We start from the raw sequence: 14,662 nt of genomic DNA on the forward strand, positions 1-14,662 counted from the left end.
GTTCTGCTGATCGCCTGCTGGGGGTGAGGAGGGGGGTGGGAGGATATCACTTCAACTCGCAGCAGTAAAGTGTGACTAAAGTTTATCAGAGCACAGGTGGCACACTGGCAAATGAAGAATGTGGCTAGCCCCATGTCACATTTCAAAAAGAAATATAAAAAAATCTGTTTGTGTTTTTAAAAAAAAAGATTACAATGCAGGATAGGTGTCTTACAGAGAGGTCTTTACCCCAGAATGAGTAGTGTCTGCTACCGAGACTTCTGCTCCAGAGCTGCATAAATAGATTCTGCCCCTCGATCTGTCGGCTTGATGGCATTTATTGCACCCCACTATGCAAAATACCCCCCCATCTGCCCTTACCTCCACCAAATCCCAGAAACACACCGTCCCATCTTCTGAGCAGCTCAGCACGTGAGTGTCCTTCTCACTCAGACAGCTGTCCAACTTGTAACTGTGGTTCTGGTGTCCCGTGTACCTACAGTCACACAGTCATTAGAAGTCTCTCCATGTTGATATACAGAGGTGCTTTACCCCCCCCCCCCACAGACCCTTAACCAGATACCTTACATAGAGGAACCAGATACGGACAGCCTGTCTCCCATAGACTCCATTTTAATCAAATACTGATTTTAAAACTGATTTCCTTTTTCCTCTGTAATAATAAAACAGTACCGGTACTTGATCCCAACTAAGATATAATAACCCCTTATTGGGGGCAGAACAGCCCTATTGGGTTTATTTCATGGTTAAATGATTCCCTTTTCTCTGTAATAATAAAACAGTACCTGTACTTGATCCCAACTAAGATATAATTACCCCTTATTGGGGGCAGAACAGCCCTATTGGGTTTATTTAATGGTTAAATGATTCCCTTTTCTCTGTAATAATAAAACAGTACCTGTACTTGATCCCAACTAAGATATAATTACCCCTTATTGGGGGCAGAACAGCCCTATTGGGTTTATTTAATGGTTAAATGATTCCCTTTTCTCTGTAATAATAAAACAGTACCTGTACTTGATCCCAACTAAGATATAATTACCCCTTATTGGGGGCAGAACAGCCCTATTGGGTTTATTTCATGGTTAAATGATTCCCTTTTCTCTGTAATAATAAAACAGTACCTGTACTTGATCCCAACTAAGATATAATTACCCCTTATTGGGGCAGAACAGTCCTATTGGGTTTATTTAATGGTTAAATGATTCCCTTTTCTCTGTAATAATAAAACAGTACCGGTACTTGATCCCAACTAAGATATAATTACCCCTTATTGGGGCAGAACAGCCCTATTGGGTTTATTTCATGGTTAAATGATTCCCTTTTCTCTGTAATAATAAAACAGTACCTGTACTTGATCCCAACTAAGATATAATTACCCCTTATTGGGGGCAGAACAGCCCTATTGGGTTTATTTAATGGTTAAATGATTCCCTTTTCTCTGTAATAATAAAACAGTACCTGTACTTGATCCCAACTAAGATATAATTACCCCTTATTGGGGGCAGAACAGCCCTATTGGGTTTATTTCATGGTTAAATGATTCCCTTTTCTCTGTAATAATAAAACAGTACCTGTACTTGATCCCAACTAAGATATAATTACCCCTTATTGGGGGCAGAACAGCCCTATTGGGATTAATTAATGTTTAATTGATTTTTTAGTAGACTTAAGGTATGGAGATCCAAATTACGGAAAGACCCCTTATCCGGAATACCCTTGGTCCTGAGCATTCTGGATAAGGGGTCCTATACCTGTATTCAGAGTTAAGGTGCTTTGTAACATTAGTTATAACAGACTCTTGCTGTCTCACCATTGTATATAGCAGTGCTGTCCAACTGGCGGCCCGCGGGCCGCATGCGGCCCGCGACCCCCCTCTGTGTGGCCCCCCACCTGTCTGGCTGCTTTGATGGCTTACTCTTGTGTAAGCTTTAAATGGTATCAGTACTGTGATTAACTGCCCCCCTGCATGGTTCACACCTCAGATTCAGGCTGTAATCAGGCTGTATTGTTTAAATATGTAATTCCCTGTGTTGTTCACACCTTTTAATCTCTGCATTGTTCACCCCCTGCAGTGTTCACACCTCAGGCTCAGGCTGTAATCACTCCCATTGTTCCCCTGTTCACACCTCAGGAGCAGTAGAAACCCACAAATAATCCCTGCACACTACAAAAAGAAAATATACTGAGGTGGTACTGCAATTAAAAAGTTTTTTAATATAGTTATTGTGCAGACTGTAGGAGCAGTGCCAGCATTGTGTCACTGTATGCTGCCTGTGTGTGCCATACACACAGGCATCATAGGGCAAGCAGAGTATGGCACACACAGGCAGGGTAGGGAAGACAGAGTATGGCACACACAGGCAGAGTATGGCAAAAACCAACCAAGAATGGCAAACACAGTGAAAGTATAGCCCACGCAGGCAAGGTAGGGAAGGCAGAGTATGGCACACACAGGCAGGGTAGGGAAGGCAGAGTATGGCACACACAGGCAGGGTAGGGAAGGCAGAGTATGGCACACACAGGCCAAGTATGGCACAAACCAGCCAAGTATGGCACACAGGCAGGGTAGGGAAGGCAGAGTATGGCACACACAGGCAGGGTAGGGAAGGCAGAGTATGGCACACACAGGCAGGGTAGGGCAGGCAGAGTATGGCACACACAGGCCAAGTATGGCACAAACCAGCCAAGCATGGCACACAGGCAGGGTAGGGAAGGCAGAGTATGGCACACACAGGCAGGGTAGGGAAGGCAGAGTATGGCACACACAGGCCAAGTATGGCACAAACCAGCCAAGTATGGCACACAGGCAGGGTAGGGAAGGCAGAGTATGGCACACACAGGCAGGGTAGGGAAGGCAGAGTATGGCACACACAGGCAGGGTAGGGAAGGCAGAGTATGGCAGGTTTTTGCTGTACTACAACCATTAATATGGGTATGGTCATGTGATAACATGGGTGTGGTTTCAAGTGGGTGCGGTTTCAAAAAGGGGAGTGGTCAAAACTGGCTTCCATTATCGGCCCTCCACCACGTAGGTCGGAAAAATTCCGGCCCTCGGTACAACAGAAGTTGGACAGCACTGGTATATAGCATTGCAGTCCAACCTGCCTAATAGGGCAGAATGCCTTGCACAATGACCTCTCTGATGCCACCCATAGCACCCTGATACCCAGGTCTCTGGACATAAAGGAACCTTATTAAACATCTCACAATAATACATGAACCCCCTACATTATATGTGTGATTATTTCCTAGAGCAGCAGCCTATGCCCAGGTACTCACTCTCCCAGCAGCTCTCCCGTGTCTTTGTCCAGCAGGCGCAATGTGGAGTCTAAGGACGATGCCAGAAGGCACTGTGAATCCTGACTGAAGCTCACACATGTGATTGGGCCTGTGGGAAATGTATATAGTGAATAATGTACCCCCTACTGTAAATGATAAGGATATTAGCAGTCACTGAGGGGTTCTGTGCCCATATAAAGGCACAAGGCTACAGGCTGAGTTATACAGGGAACTCTGAGTATCACTCATGTATTATAAGGGATAATGTACCCCCTACTGTAAATGATAAGGATATTAGCAGTCACTGAGGGGTTCTGTGCCCATATAAAGGCACAAGGCTGCAGGCTGAGTTATACAGGGAACTCTGAGTATCACTCATGTATTATAAGGGATAATGTACCCCCTACTGTAAATGATAAGGATATTAGCAGTCACTGAGGGGTTCTGTGCCCATATAAAGGCACAAGGCTGCAGGCTGAGTTATACAGGGAACTCTGAGTATCACTCATGTATTATAAGGGATAATGTACCCCCTACTGTAAATGATAAGGATATTAGCAGTCACTGAGGGGTTCTGTGCCCATATAAAGGCACAAGGCTGCAGGCTGAGTTATACAGGGAACTCTGAGTATCACTCATGTATTATAAGGGATAATGTACCCCCTACTGTAAATGATAAGGATATTAGCAGTCACTGAGGGGTTCTGTGCCCATATAAAGGCACAAGGCTGAGTGCTTTTATACAGATCATGGAACTCCGAGGTGACCTCATATTTTTCAACACGGGATATTATTATTATATTATATATATTTATTTATTATAATACTCACATTTTAGTGAGTCATGTGACAGAAATTACATTGCTAAGCACCAATTATAGCTGATGACATCACTAATATAATTTACAGGATATTCAAGGCTTTAGCGTATTATAAGGATACCATTTACAGGCTATACATGGCTCTTATGCCTCTCACAGCTCTGACGCTCTCTGCACCTGCTTTCAATCTGAAAATAGTCCTGTAAAGGGAAAGTAACACTCCCTCTTATGCCAGGGAACATTACCAAAGCTATAAAAGACTGAACAACTTAGCAGCGGCAGCCAATACAGAACAAGATACTGATATGCTCTGGATTTTTACAGAAATGTGTCAGTATCACTTTAAAGGATAAGTAAACCTCTAAAATAAATGAATGTAAAATTGATGAAAGTGGACTGTTATTCCAAGCGATATAGGTAATGCTGAATGAATTAATTTTGTCACATTTTTGTCAGGAGAAATAAAGAGGGCCGATGGTTAGGAAAGACATGAGAAGAGTTATCCGAGGTCTCTAATGGTATCCTACCAGAAGAACATCAGCCCTCATTCTTCTCCTTCAACATCATTGTCGGAAACTGACCAGTAGGTGGCGCTGTTGTGACAAAATTCATTTATATTGACTGTATAGCCCTGAATATACTGCAAATTGCAAAAGTGTCTACAATAGAACTCTCATTAATTCTATGTTGGCTGCAGGTATTACAGTGCATCTTCCTTACTCAGGATAGGAATAAATCCATTTCTAAGGGAGATTTTTACTTATTTACACACGGACACGGAACCCTGTGTGAAACTTTCTACCTTATTCCCCTGTCCCAGGCAGAGGCTCATTGATCCTCATTAGCAAGAACTTACTGCCAAGATAATCTGCGCACATCTCTCCCTTCCGAAGGTCATAGCGACGCAGGTTCCCATCTACTGACCTGCAATAGGGGACACAGAGGAACTTCCATTATCCCTCTCATATGATGGCATTGGTCTGACAGACAGGATGACAGGTGGGACCTCCCACTCTCTCACCCACATAACTGCTAAATAGACTGGGGTGGGCTAATGCCCCACAGTGATACAGACCCTGCCAGGATCTCGTGGTCTGATATTTTGATACTGGAAATCCCATCTTTGGCTTCATCCAGAATCTGAATTGCTTCGGGTCTACGAGAGCGACAGTCCCAGCACCTTATTGAGGAGTCTATAGAGCCTGGGGGGAACACAAAAGAGTGAGCTGCCATTTCCATCTGTAACTTTAACAGGAGGTTTATGGTATCTCTCTATACAGGCTATGAGCAAAATTAGGGGGCTGTTCCTGCTGAATTGTGCTTAGTACAGGGGAATCCCTATGCTGCCATAGTTTTAGGGTATCTCTCTGTACGGGCTATGAGCAAACTTAGGGGGCTGTTCCTGCTGAATTGTGCTTAGTACAGGGGAATCCCTATGCTGCCATAGTTTTATGGTATCTCTCTGTACGGGCTATGAGCAAACTTAGGGGGCTGTTCCTGCTGAATTGTGCTTAGTACAGGGGAATCCCTATGTGCCATAGTTTTATGGTATCTCTCTGTACGGGCTATGAGCAAACTTAGGGGGCTGTTCCTGCTGAATTGTTCTTAGTACAGGGGAATCCCTATGCTGCCATAGTTTTATGGTATCTCTCTGTACAGGCTATGAGCAAACTTAGGGGGCTGTTCCTGCTGAATTGTGCTTAGTACAGGGGAATCCCTATGCTTCCATAGTTTTATGGTATCTCTCTGTACGGGCTATGAGCAAACTTAGGGGTCTGTTCCTGCTGAATTGTGCTTAGTACAGGGGAATCCCTATGCTGCCATAGTGTTATGGTATCTCTCTGTACAGGCTATGAGCAAACTTAGGGGGCTGTTCCTGCTGAATTGTGCTTAGTACAGGGGAATATTATACTTAGCTTTGCTCAGTATAGACGGCAGGTTGGTTACTATGGGATGCTGCACCTATATAAGTAAATGAGGCCTAGAGAGGTGAATAAAGAGTAGAAATCCTACAGCTCAGTGTCACATTACCTGACATAATCACTGTTGCCTCCTCGTTAAACTGCACACAATTCACCTTCTATGGGAAGAAGAAGGGGAGCATTAGCTCTGGAATAGGAGTGTAAATGTGCCAGACTGCATATGGCTGAGTGGGAGAGGTAAATGGAGACTCACCCCTGCATGTCCACGGAATTTCCGGACCACCTGACCCTGGGCCACATCCCACAGGATGACTGTCTTATCTGAGCTACAGGAGCACATCTGGCTGTTGTCGTATGACCTGCGGAGCAGAGACACGATGGAGATTTTACACAAGAGTATGGCTGAATCATACGCACACACAGCAAAACAGATCCCAGAGATCCACTGAATGCTCAGTCACCGCCACTAGAGGGCCCCATACCCTCAGGCTCCAACAGCAGCTTTCTGTGCAGGTTCTGCCACATTTATTTATTTATTCCCTGTTATTTATATAGCGCTGACACATCACTTTACAAAGATTATTCATCATTCCCATCAGTCCCTGCCCCAGAGGAGCTTACAATCTAAAGGTCCCTATCTCATTCACACACACTATGGGAAATTTCACTATTTAGTCAGAAGCCAATTAACCTGCCTGTATGTTTGGGGGGAAACCGGAGTACCCGGAGGAAACCCACGCAGACACAGGGAGAACATACAAACCCCTTGCAGATAATGCCCGGCTGGGATTGAACTCAGGACCCCAGCGCTGCGAGGCAGGAATGCTACATTACAGCAATAATTACTTACTCACATTTAATGGAATAACACACAAACCCCTATACTGATGCAGAGTGATATAATAGAAGAGTGAGCAGGGATACAGGAATATCAGACCATGCCTGGGACAGAATGTTCTTCCCATGTTAATATTCCAGCCCTCCATTCTTCATGGGAATAAACCAACTCCCCCCACAGTTATGTTGGTTAGAATATTTGGCCATTTCCCTTGGGTACTCACCCTGCCGTATCCAGCACCTCGTACCCATGGCCACTGTAGGTTTTCAGCAAAGTTCCCTTGTGTGGATTCCAGAGCTTGAGGGTCTTGTCACTGCCGCAGGTCATGCAGTAATTGCCATCCACTAAAAAACAAAGAGCACTGCTGTGACAGAATGCTCTGTTATACAGATAGCTAGAATCTCAGCCATAAAGCAGGGCAGGACTGCTGCTTACAATGGGGGGATCAGATAGGATCTGTGCCACTGTGACAGAATGCTCTGTTATACAGATAGCTAGAATCTCAGCCATAAAGCAGGGCAGGACTGCTGCTTACAATGGGGGGATCAGATAGGATCTGTGCCACTGTGACAGAATGCTCTGTTATACAGATAGCTAGAATCTCAGCCATAAAGCAGGGCAGGACTGCTGCTTACAATGGGGGGATCAGATAGGATCTGTGCCACTGTGACAGAATGCTCTGTTATACAGATAGCTAGAATCTCAGCCATAAAGCAGGGCAGGACTGCTGCTTACAATGGGGGGGGGGGATCAGATAGGATCTGTGCCACTGTGACAGAATGCTCTGTTATACAGATAGCTAGAATCTCAGCCATAAAGCAGGGCAGGATTGCTGCTTACAATGGGGGGATCAGATAGGATCTGTGCCACTGTGACAGAATGCTCTGTTATACAGATAGCTAGAATCTCAGCCATAAAGCAGGGTAGGACTGCTGCTTACAATGGGGGGATCAGATAGGATCTGTGCCACTGTGACAGAATGCTCTGTTATACAGATAGCTAGAATCTCAGCCATAAAGCAGGGCAGGACTGCTGCTTACAATGGGGGGATCAGATAGGATCTGTGCCACTGTGACAGAATGCTCTGTTATACAGATAGCTAGAATCTCAGCCATAAAGCAGGGCAGGACTGCTGCTTACAATGGGGGGGGGGATCAGATAGGATCTGTGCCACTGTGACAGAATGCTCTGTTATACAGATAGCTAGAATCTCAGCCATAAAGCAGGGCAGGATTGCTGCTTACAATGGGGGGATCAGATAGGATCTGTGCCACTGTGACAGAATGCTCTGTTATACAGATAGCTAGAATCTCAGCCATAAAGCAGGGCAGGACTGCTGCTTACAATGGGGGGATCAGATAGGATCTGTGCCACTGTGACAGAATGCTCTGTTATACAGATAGCTAGAATCTCAGCCATAAAGCAGGGCAGGACTGCTGCTTACAATGGGGGGGATAGGATCTGTGCCACTGTGACAGAATGCTCTGTTATACAGATAGCTAGAATCTCAGCCATAAAGCAGGGCAGGACTGCTGCTTACAATGGGGGGGATCAGATAGGATCTGTGCCACTGTGACAGAATGCTCTGTTATACAGATAGCTAGAATCTCAGCCATAAAGCAGGGCAGGACTGCTGCTTACAATGGGGGGGATCAGATTGGATCTGTGCCACTGTGACAGAATGCTCTGTTATACAGATAACTAGAATCTCAGCCATAAAGCAGGGCAGGACTGCTGCTTACAATGGGGGGATCAGATAGGATCTGTGCCACTGTGACAGAATGCTCTGTTATACAGATAACTAGAATCTCAGCCATAAAGCAGGGCAGGACTGCTGCTTACAATGGGGGGATCAGATAGGATCTGTGCCACTGTGACAGAATGCTCTGTTATACAGATAGCTAGAATCTCAGCCATAAAGCAGGGCAGGACTGCTGCTTACAATGGGGGGATCAGATAGGATCTGTGCCACTGTGACAGAATGCTCTGTTATACAGATAGCTAGAATCTCAGCCATAAAGCAGGGCAGGACTGCTGCTTACAATGGGGGGGGGGATCAGATAGGATCTGTGCCACTGTGACAGAATGCTCTGTTATACAGATAGCTAGAATCTCAGCCATAAAGCAGGGCAGGATTGCTGCTTACAATGGGGGGATCAGATAGGATCTGTGCCACTGTGACAGAATGCTCTGTTATACAGATAGCTAGAATCTCAGCCATAAAGCAGGGCAGGACTGCTGCTTACAATGGGGGGATCAGATAGGATCTGTGCCACTGTGACAGAATGCTCTGTTATACAGATAGCTAGAATCTCAGCCATAAAGCAGGGCAGGACTGCTGCTTACAATGGGGGGGATAGGATCTGTGCCACTGTGACAGAATGCTCTGTTATACAGATAGCTAGAATCTCAGCCATAAAGCAGGGCAGGACTGCTGCTTACAATGGGGGGGATCAGATAGGATCTGTGCCACTGTGACAGAATGCTCTGTTATACAGATAGCTAGAATCTCAGCCATAAAGCAGGGCAGGACTGCTGCTTACAATGGGGGGGATCAGATTGGATCTGTGCCACTGTGACAGAATGCTCTGTTATACAGATAACTAGAATCTCAGCCATAAAGCAGGGCAGGACTGCTGCTTACAATGGGGGGATCAGATAGGATCTGTGCCACTGTGACAGAATGCTCTGTTATACAGATAACTAGAATCTCAGCCATAAAGCAGGGCAGGACTGCTGCTTACAATGGGGGGATCAGATAGGATCTGTGCCACTGTGACAGAATGCTCTGTTATACAGATAACTAGAATCTCAGCCATAAAGCAGGGCAGGCCACATCCTAAAAGCCTATGAAACTGTTCACATTGTTTTGGGACACAAATACAAAGAAAACATTTGGATGAGCTATACCATGCCTGCGCTACATCCGAGTGCATCAGCAATCTCCTGGCACAGGGCACACACAGAAGCCATCAGTAGCGGTTAGACCTTATCTTATAAGATCTTTATTTTATTAAAAAAAAAAAAAAAAAAAAAGCGGAAAAGCAGAAAAGAGTGTTATCTTCCAATTCATTTACCCCCCCCCCAACTTCTGGAGAACTGTTACCGAAGAGGAACAACCTACAGCCAATGAAAAGCTGTTATACAGAAGTGCACAGAGACAATATTCAGTAAGGGTCCATGGGCTGGGGGTGCGGGTTCCCAGGGGGCACCTTTAAGTCAATTTTTAATATGTTATAGAATGACTAATTTCTAAGCAACTTTGCAATTAGTCTTCATTTTTTATCTTTTATAGTTTTTGAACTATTTGCCTTTTCTTCTGCGTCTTTCCAGCTTTCAAATGGGGGTCACTGACCCAGACAGCCAAAAACTATTGCTCTGTGAGGCTCCGGTTTTATTGTTACTGTTACTTTATATGACTTATCTTTCTATTCAGCCCCTCCCCTATTCATATATCAGTCACTCTCTCAAATCACTCCCTGGTTACTAAGGTAAACTGGGCCCTAGCAACCAGATAACTGCTGAAATTCCAAACTGGGGAGCTGCTGAACAAAAAGTCAATTTAAAAACTGCCAATAATAAAAAAAGAAGACCAATTGCAAATTGCAAAAGATCCGCTCTTTTAGTGACCTTGCCTAATGAGCAGATATTACAATGTATGAGCATCTTAAAGGGGTTGTTCACCTTTAACTTTCAGTAGGATGTAGAGAATAATATTCTGAGACAGTTTGCAATTGGTCTTCATTGTTTATAATTAAATAATAAATATTTAACATTTTGTTAGCAGCTCTCCTGTTTAGAATTTCAGCAGCTATCTTGTTGCCAGGATTTAAATGACCTTAGCAACCAGGGAGTGGTTTGAATGAGAGACTGCAACATGAATTGGAGAGGGGCTGAATAGAAAAATAAGATATAATAATAAACAATAGCAATTAAACTGTAGCCTTACAATAGATGAGCAATAGATTTTGGCTGCCGGGTCAGTGACCCCCATTGGAAAAGCTGCAAAGAGATAAAAGAAGTAGTCAAAAACTATAACAAATAAACAATGAAGACCAATTGAAAAGTTGCTAGGAATGGAACATTCTATAACAGTTCAGTTAACTGAACAGGACAGGCTCCATGAAGGAACAGCCTTTGGGTGGGTCCCACTATGGCGCCACAGTAAGAGTTATTATTATTACAGAGCCAGTACGTAAGAACTAGAAATAGGAACAACAGGTCGTTGCTACATTTTCTATAAGAATCAAGCAACTGCAGTAATATATATATCCTGAAAAAAATCTCAAATGGGTGGCAACAAAGACTTTTTCCCCTTTCTCTTGATAAACTAGTATTTATTCAGGTGTTACTTAGACATCAAGTTCAGCATGTTTGTCCCCATGTTATTACAAACAAAAAAATTTAATGAAAATCAGTTTGTTCTTTCCCCACATTGCAGCACTTTCCCCAGGAATGTCAGTGTAATAGAAGGCACCCCCATGCTGGCATCTGCTGTAACAGGTATGGGATCTGTTATCCAGAAAGCTCCAAATTACGGAAATCCCGTCTTCCATAGACTCCATTTTAATCAAATAATTTTGAATTTTAAAATTGATTTCCCTTTTCTCTGTAATAATAAAACAGTACCTGTACTTGATCCCAACTAAGATATAATTACCCCTTATTGGGGGCAGAACAGCCCTATTGGGTTTATTTCATGGTTAAATGATTCCCTTTTCTCTGTAATAATAAAACAGTACCTGTACTTGATCTAAACTAAGATATAATTACCCCTTATTGGGGGCAGAACAGCCCTATTGGGTTTATTTAATGCTTAAATGATTCCCTTTTCTCTGTAATAATAAAACAGTACCTGTACTTGATCCCAACTAAGATATAATTACCCCTTATTGGGGCAGAACAGCCCTATTGGGTTTATTTCATGGTTAAATGATTCCCTTTTCTCTGTAATAATAAAACAGTACCTGTACTTGATCCCAACTAAGATATAATTACCCCTTATTGGGGGCAGAACAGCCCTATTGGGTTTATTTAATGCTTAAATGATTCCCTTTTCTCTGTAATAATAAAACAGTACCTGTACTTGATCCCAACTAAGATATAATTACCCCTTATTGGGGACAGAACAGCCCTATTGGGTTTATTTAATGCTTAAATGATTCCCTTTTCTCTGTAATAATAAAACAGTACCTGTACTTGATCCCAACTAAGATATAATTACCCCTTATTGGGGCAGAACAGCCCTATTGGGTTTATTTCATGGTTAAATGATTCCCTTTTCTCTGTAATAATAAAACAGTACCTGTACTTGATCCCAACTAAGATATAATTACCCCTTATTGGGGCAGAACAGCCCTATTGGGTTTATTTAATGGTTAAATGATTCCCTTTTTGTCTGTAATAATAAAACAGTACCTGTACTTGATCCCAACTAAGATATAATTACCCCTTATTGGGGGCAGAACAGCCCTATTGGGTTTATTTCATGGTTAAATGATTCCCTTTTCTCTGTAATAATAAAACAGTACCTGTACTTGATCCCAACTAAGATATAATTACCCCTTATTGGGGGCAGAACAGCCCTATTGGGTTTATTTCATGGTTAAATGATTCCCTTTTCTCTGTAATAATAAAACAGTACCTGTACTTGATCCCAACTAAGATATAATTACCCCTTATTGGGGCAGAACAGTCCTATTGGGTTTATTTAATGGTTAAATGATTCCCTTTTCTCTGTAATAATAAAACAGTACCTGTACTTGATCCCAACTAAGATATAATTACCCCTTATTGGGGGCAGAACAGCCCTATTGGGTTTATTTAATGGTTAAATGATTCCCTTTTCTCTGTAATAATAAAACAGTACCTGTACTTGATCCCAACTAAGATATAATTACCCCTTATTGGGGACAGAACAGCCCTATTGGGTTTATTTAATGGTTAAATGATTCCCTTTTCTCTGTAATAATAAAACAGTACCTGTACTTGATCCCAACTAAGATATAATTACCCCTTATTGGGGGCAGAACAATCCTGTTGGGTTTAATTAATGTTTTAGTGATTTTTTTCGTTGACTTACGGCATGAAGATCCAAATTACGGAAAAAACCCATCCAGAATACCCTTGGTCCCGAGCATTCTGGATAACTATACCTTTATGTGATGCACTAGCAAGGTGGCCAATTAGTATCCGGTTTTGTAAATCACACGCAGGTTGTGGGGCTCGCTCTTCTCCCAGCTTTAGCATTTAGTTCTCATGGGTTAAGTAAGCTGCAGCAATGGATGCCACACATGGCTATGGAAGGCACAAACTAAACCCATACTTGTACTTACCATTAAACCTTACTGCCCGCACAGCCCCCTGATTGCACTCGAGTTTGTGCTGCAGCTTCTGGGGTAGCTCTGGAGCTTTGGGTTTCGGGGCTGGAAAGGACATAGTGACGCTAAATGGCAGCAGTGACGCGGTGACCTGGGCCTGAGAAAAGAGAATCGGTTAAGTCTGCGTCAGACTGCACAAATGTCACCATTAGATATAAACACACTCTCTCTCTATTACTACATAGAACATATATATATATATATATATATATATATATATATATATATATATATATATATGTGTTCTATTTTAAAGGAGAAGTAAACCCATGCTTTAATCATAGGGCACCTGCACTGGCTCCTTTCCACAATTGCTCCAATTAGACACCCCAAGATAGTGCTGCTCCCCTGTACCTGGGTGGGTAACTACTTCACTTCCTGTCCCTGGTGCTGACCCAAACAATAGTACCCCAACTAAAAAACAGTCTGCCTTTTGCTACCAGTTTTCACATTACTGTTTAGCCAAACATGGCTGCCACTAACCCTGCTGCACAGCTTTTTCATTGCAGTCTGCAGCACAACCATTCTGGGGAATCTCACTGGTGGATCTGTGAGAGTGGAGGAGGAGCTAAGCAGGGGCCATATTGCTAAAGTATGGGATAACTTCCCCTTTAGGGCAACCCTAGGAGTTGACAGGCAGCAACTGGGTTGCATGTAGGAGCTCCCTAGCACAGAGACAGACTTGGGATCTGAAGACACACAAACAGGGATAACAGGGGGACAATAACAGTAAAGGGGACAATAACGGTAAAGGGGGCAATAACGGTAAAGGGGGCAATAACGGTAAAGGGGGCAATAACGGTAAAGGGGGCAATAACGGTAAAGGGGGCAATAACGGTAAAGGGGGCAATAACGGTAAAGGGGGCAATAACGGTAAAGGGGGCAATAACGGTAAAGGGGGCAATAACGGTAAAGGGGGCAATAACGGTAAAGGGGGCAATAACGGTAAAGGGGACAATAACGGTAAAGGGGACAATAACGGTAAAGGGGACAGTAACGGTAAAGGGGACAGTAACGGTAAAGGGGACAGTAACGGTAAAGGGGACAGTAACGGTATAGGGGACAGTAACGGTAAAGGGGACAGTAACGGTAAAGGGGACAGTAACAGTAAAGGGGACAGTAACAGTAAAGGGGACAGTAACAGTATAGGGGACAGTAACAGTAAAGGGGACAGTAACAGTATAGGGGACAGTAACAGTAAAGGGGACAGTAACAGTAAAGGGGACAGTAACAGTATAGGGGACAATAGCATAACAAGAGCAATAGCCCAACCCCCACTTACTCACATACTGATGTTCCTCTCCAGCCCCCTACTGATACATTCTCAGGTGTATAAACATTAACCATGTGCTCCTCCCCAGCAACACTTCCTCCTTCCGGTGATGACGTCTCCCTAGACTTCCGGTCTGAGAGGCGGAA

The 14,662-nt window shown here is 43.6% G+C and overlaps 1 protein-coding gene across 2 annotated transcripts in view; it reads right to left on the reverse strand.

The window, feature by feature from the left end:
* The window catches only part of wdr83 (WD repeat domain 83), a 15,968-nt gene extending 1,337 nt beyond the window's left edge, over positions 1–14,631 (reverse strand). The window contains exons 1-9 of one of the 2 annotated variants that reach the window (XM_012953486.3): positions 14,530–14,618; positions 13,199–13,340; positions 7,087–7,207; positions 6,279–6,384; positions 6,135–6,183; positions 5,179–5,305; positions 4,960–5,027; positions 3,283–3,391; positions 361–475 (exon numbers count right to left, since the gene is read on the reverse strand). In XM_012953486.3, the coding sequence (XP_012808940.1) occupies positions 361–475; positions 3,283–3,391; positions 4,960–5,027; positions 5,179–5,305; positions 6,135–6,183; positions 6,279–6,384; positions 7,087–7,207; positions 13,199–13,301 (798 nt within the window). In that variant the 5' untranslated portion in view covers positions 13,302–13,340; positions 14,530–14,618. 2 annotated transcript variants of the gene reach the window in all.
* Between the last annotated feature and the right edge of the window lie 31 nt (positions 14,632–14,662).

The sequence above is a fragment of the Xenopus tropicalis genome, chromosome 3 (genome assembly GCF_000004195.4).
Source record: "Xenopus tropicalis strain Nigerian chromosome 3, UCB_Xtro_10.0, whole genome shotgun sequence".
Taxonomy (NCBI): Eukaryota; Metazoa; Chordata; class Amphibia; order Anura; family Pipidae; genus Xenopus; species Xenopus tropicalis.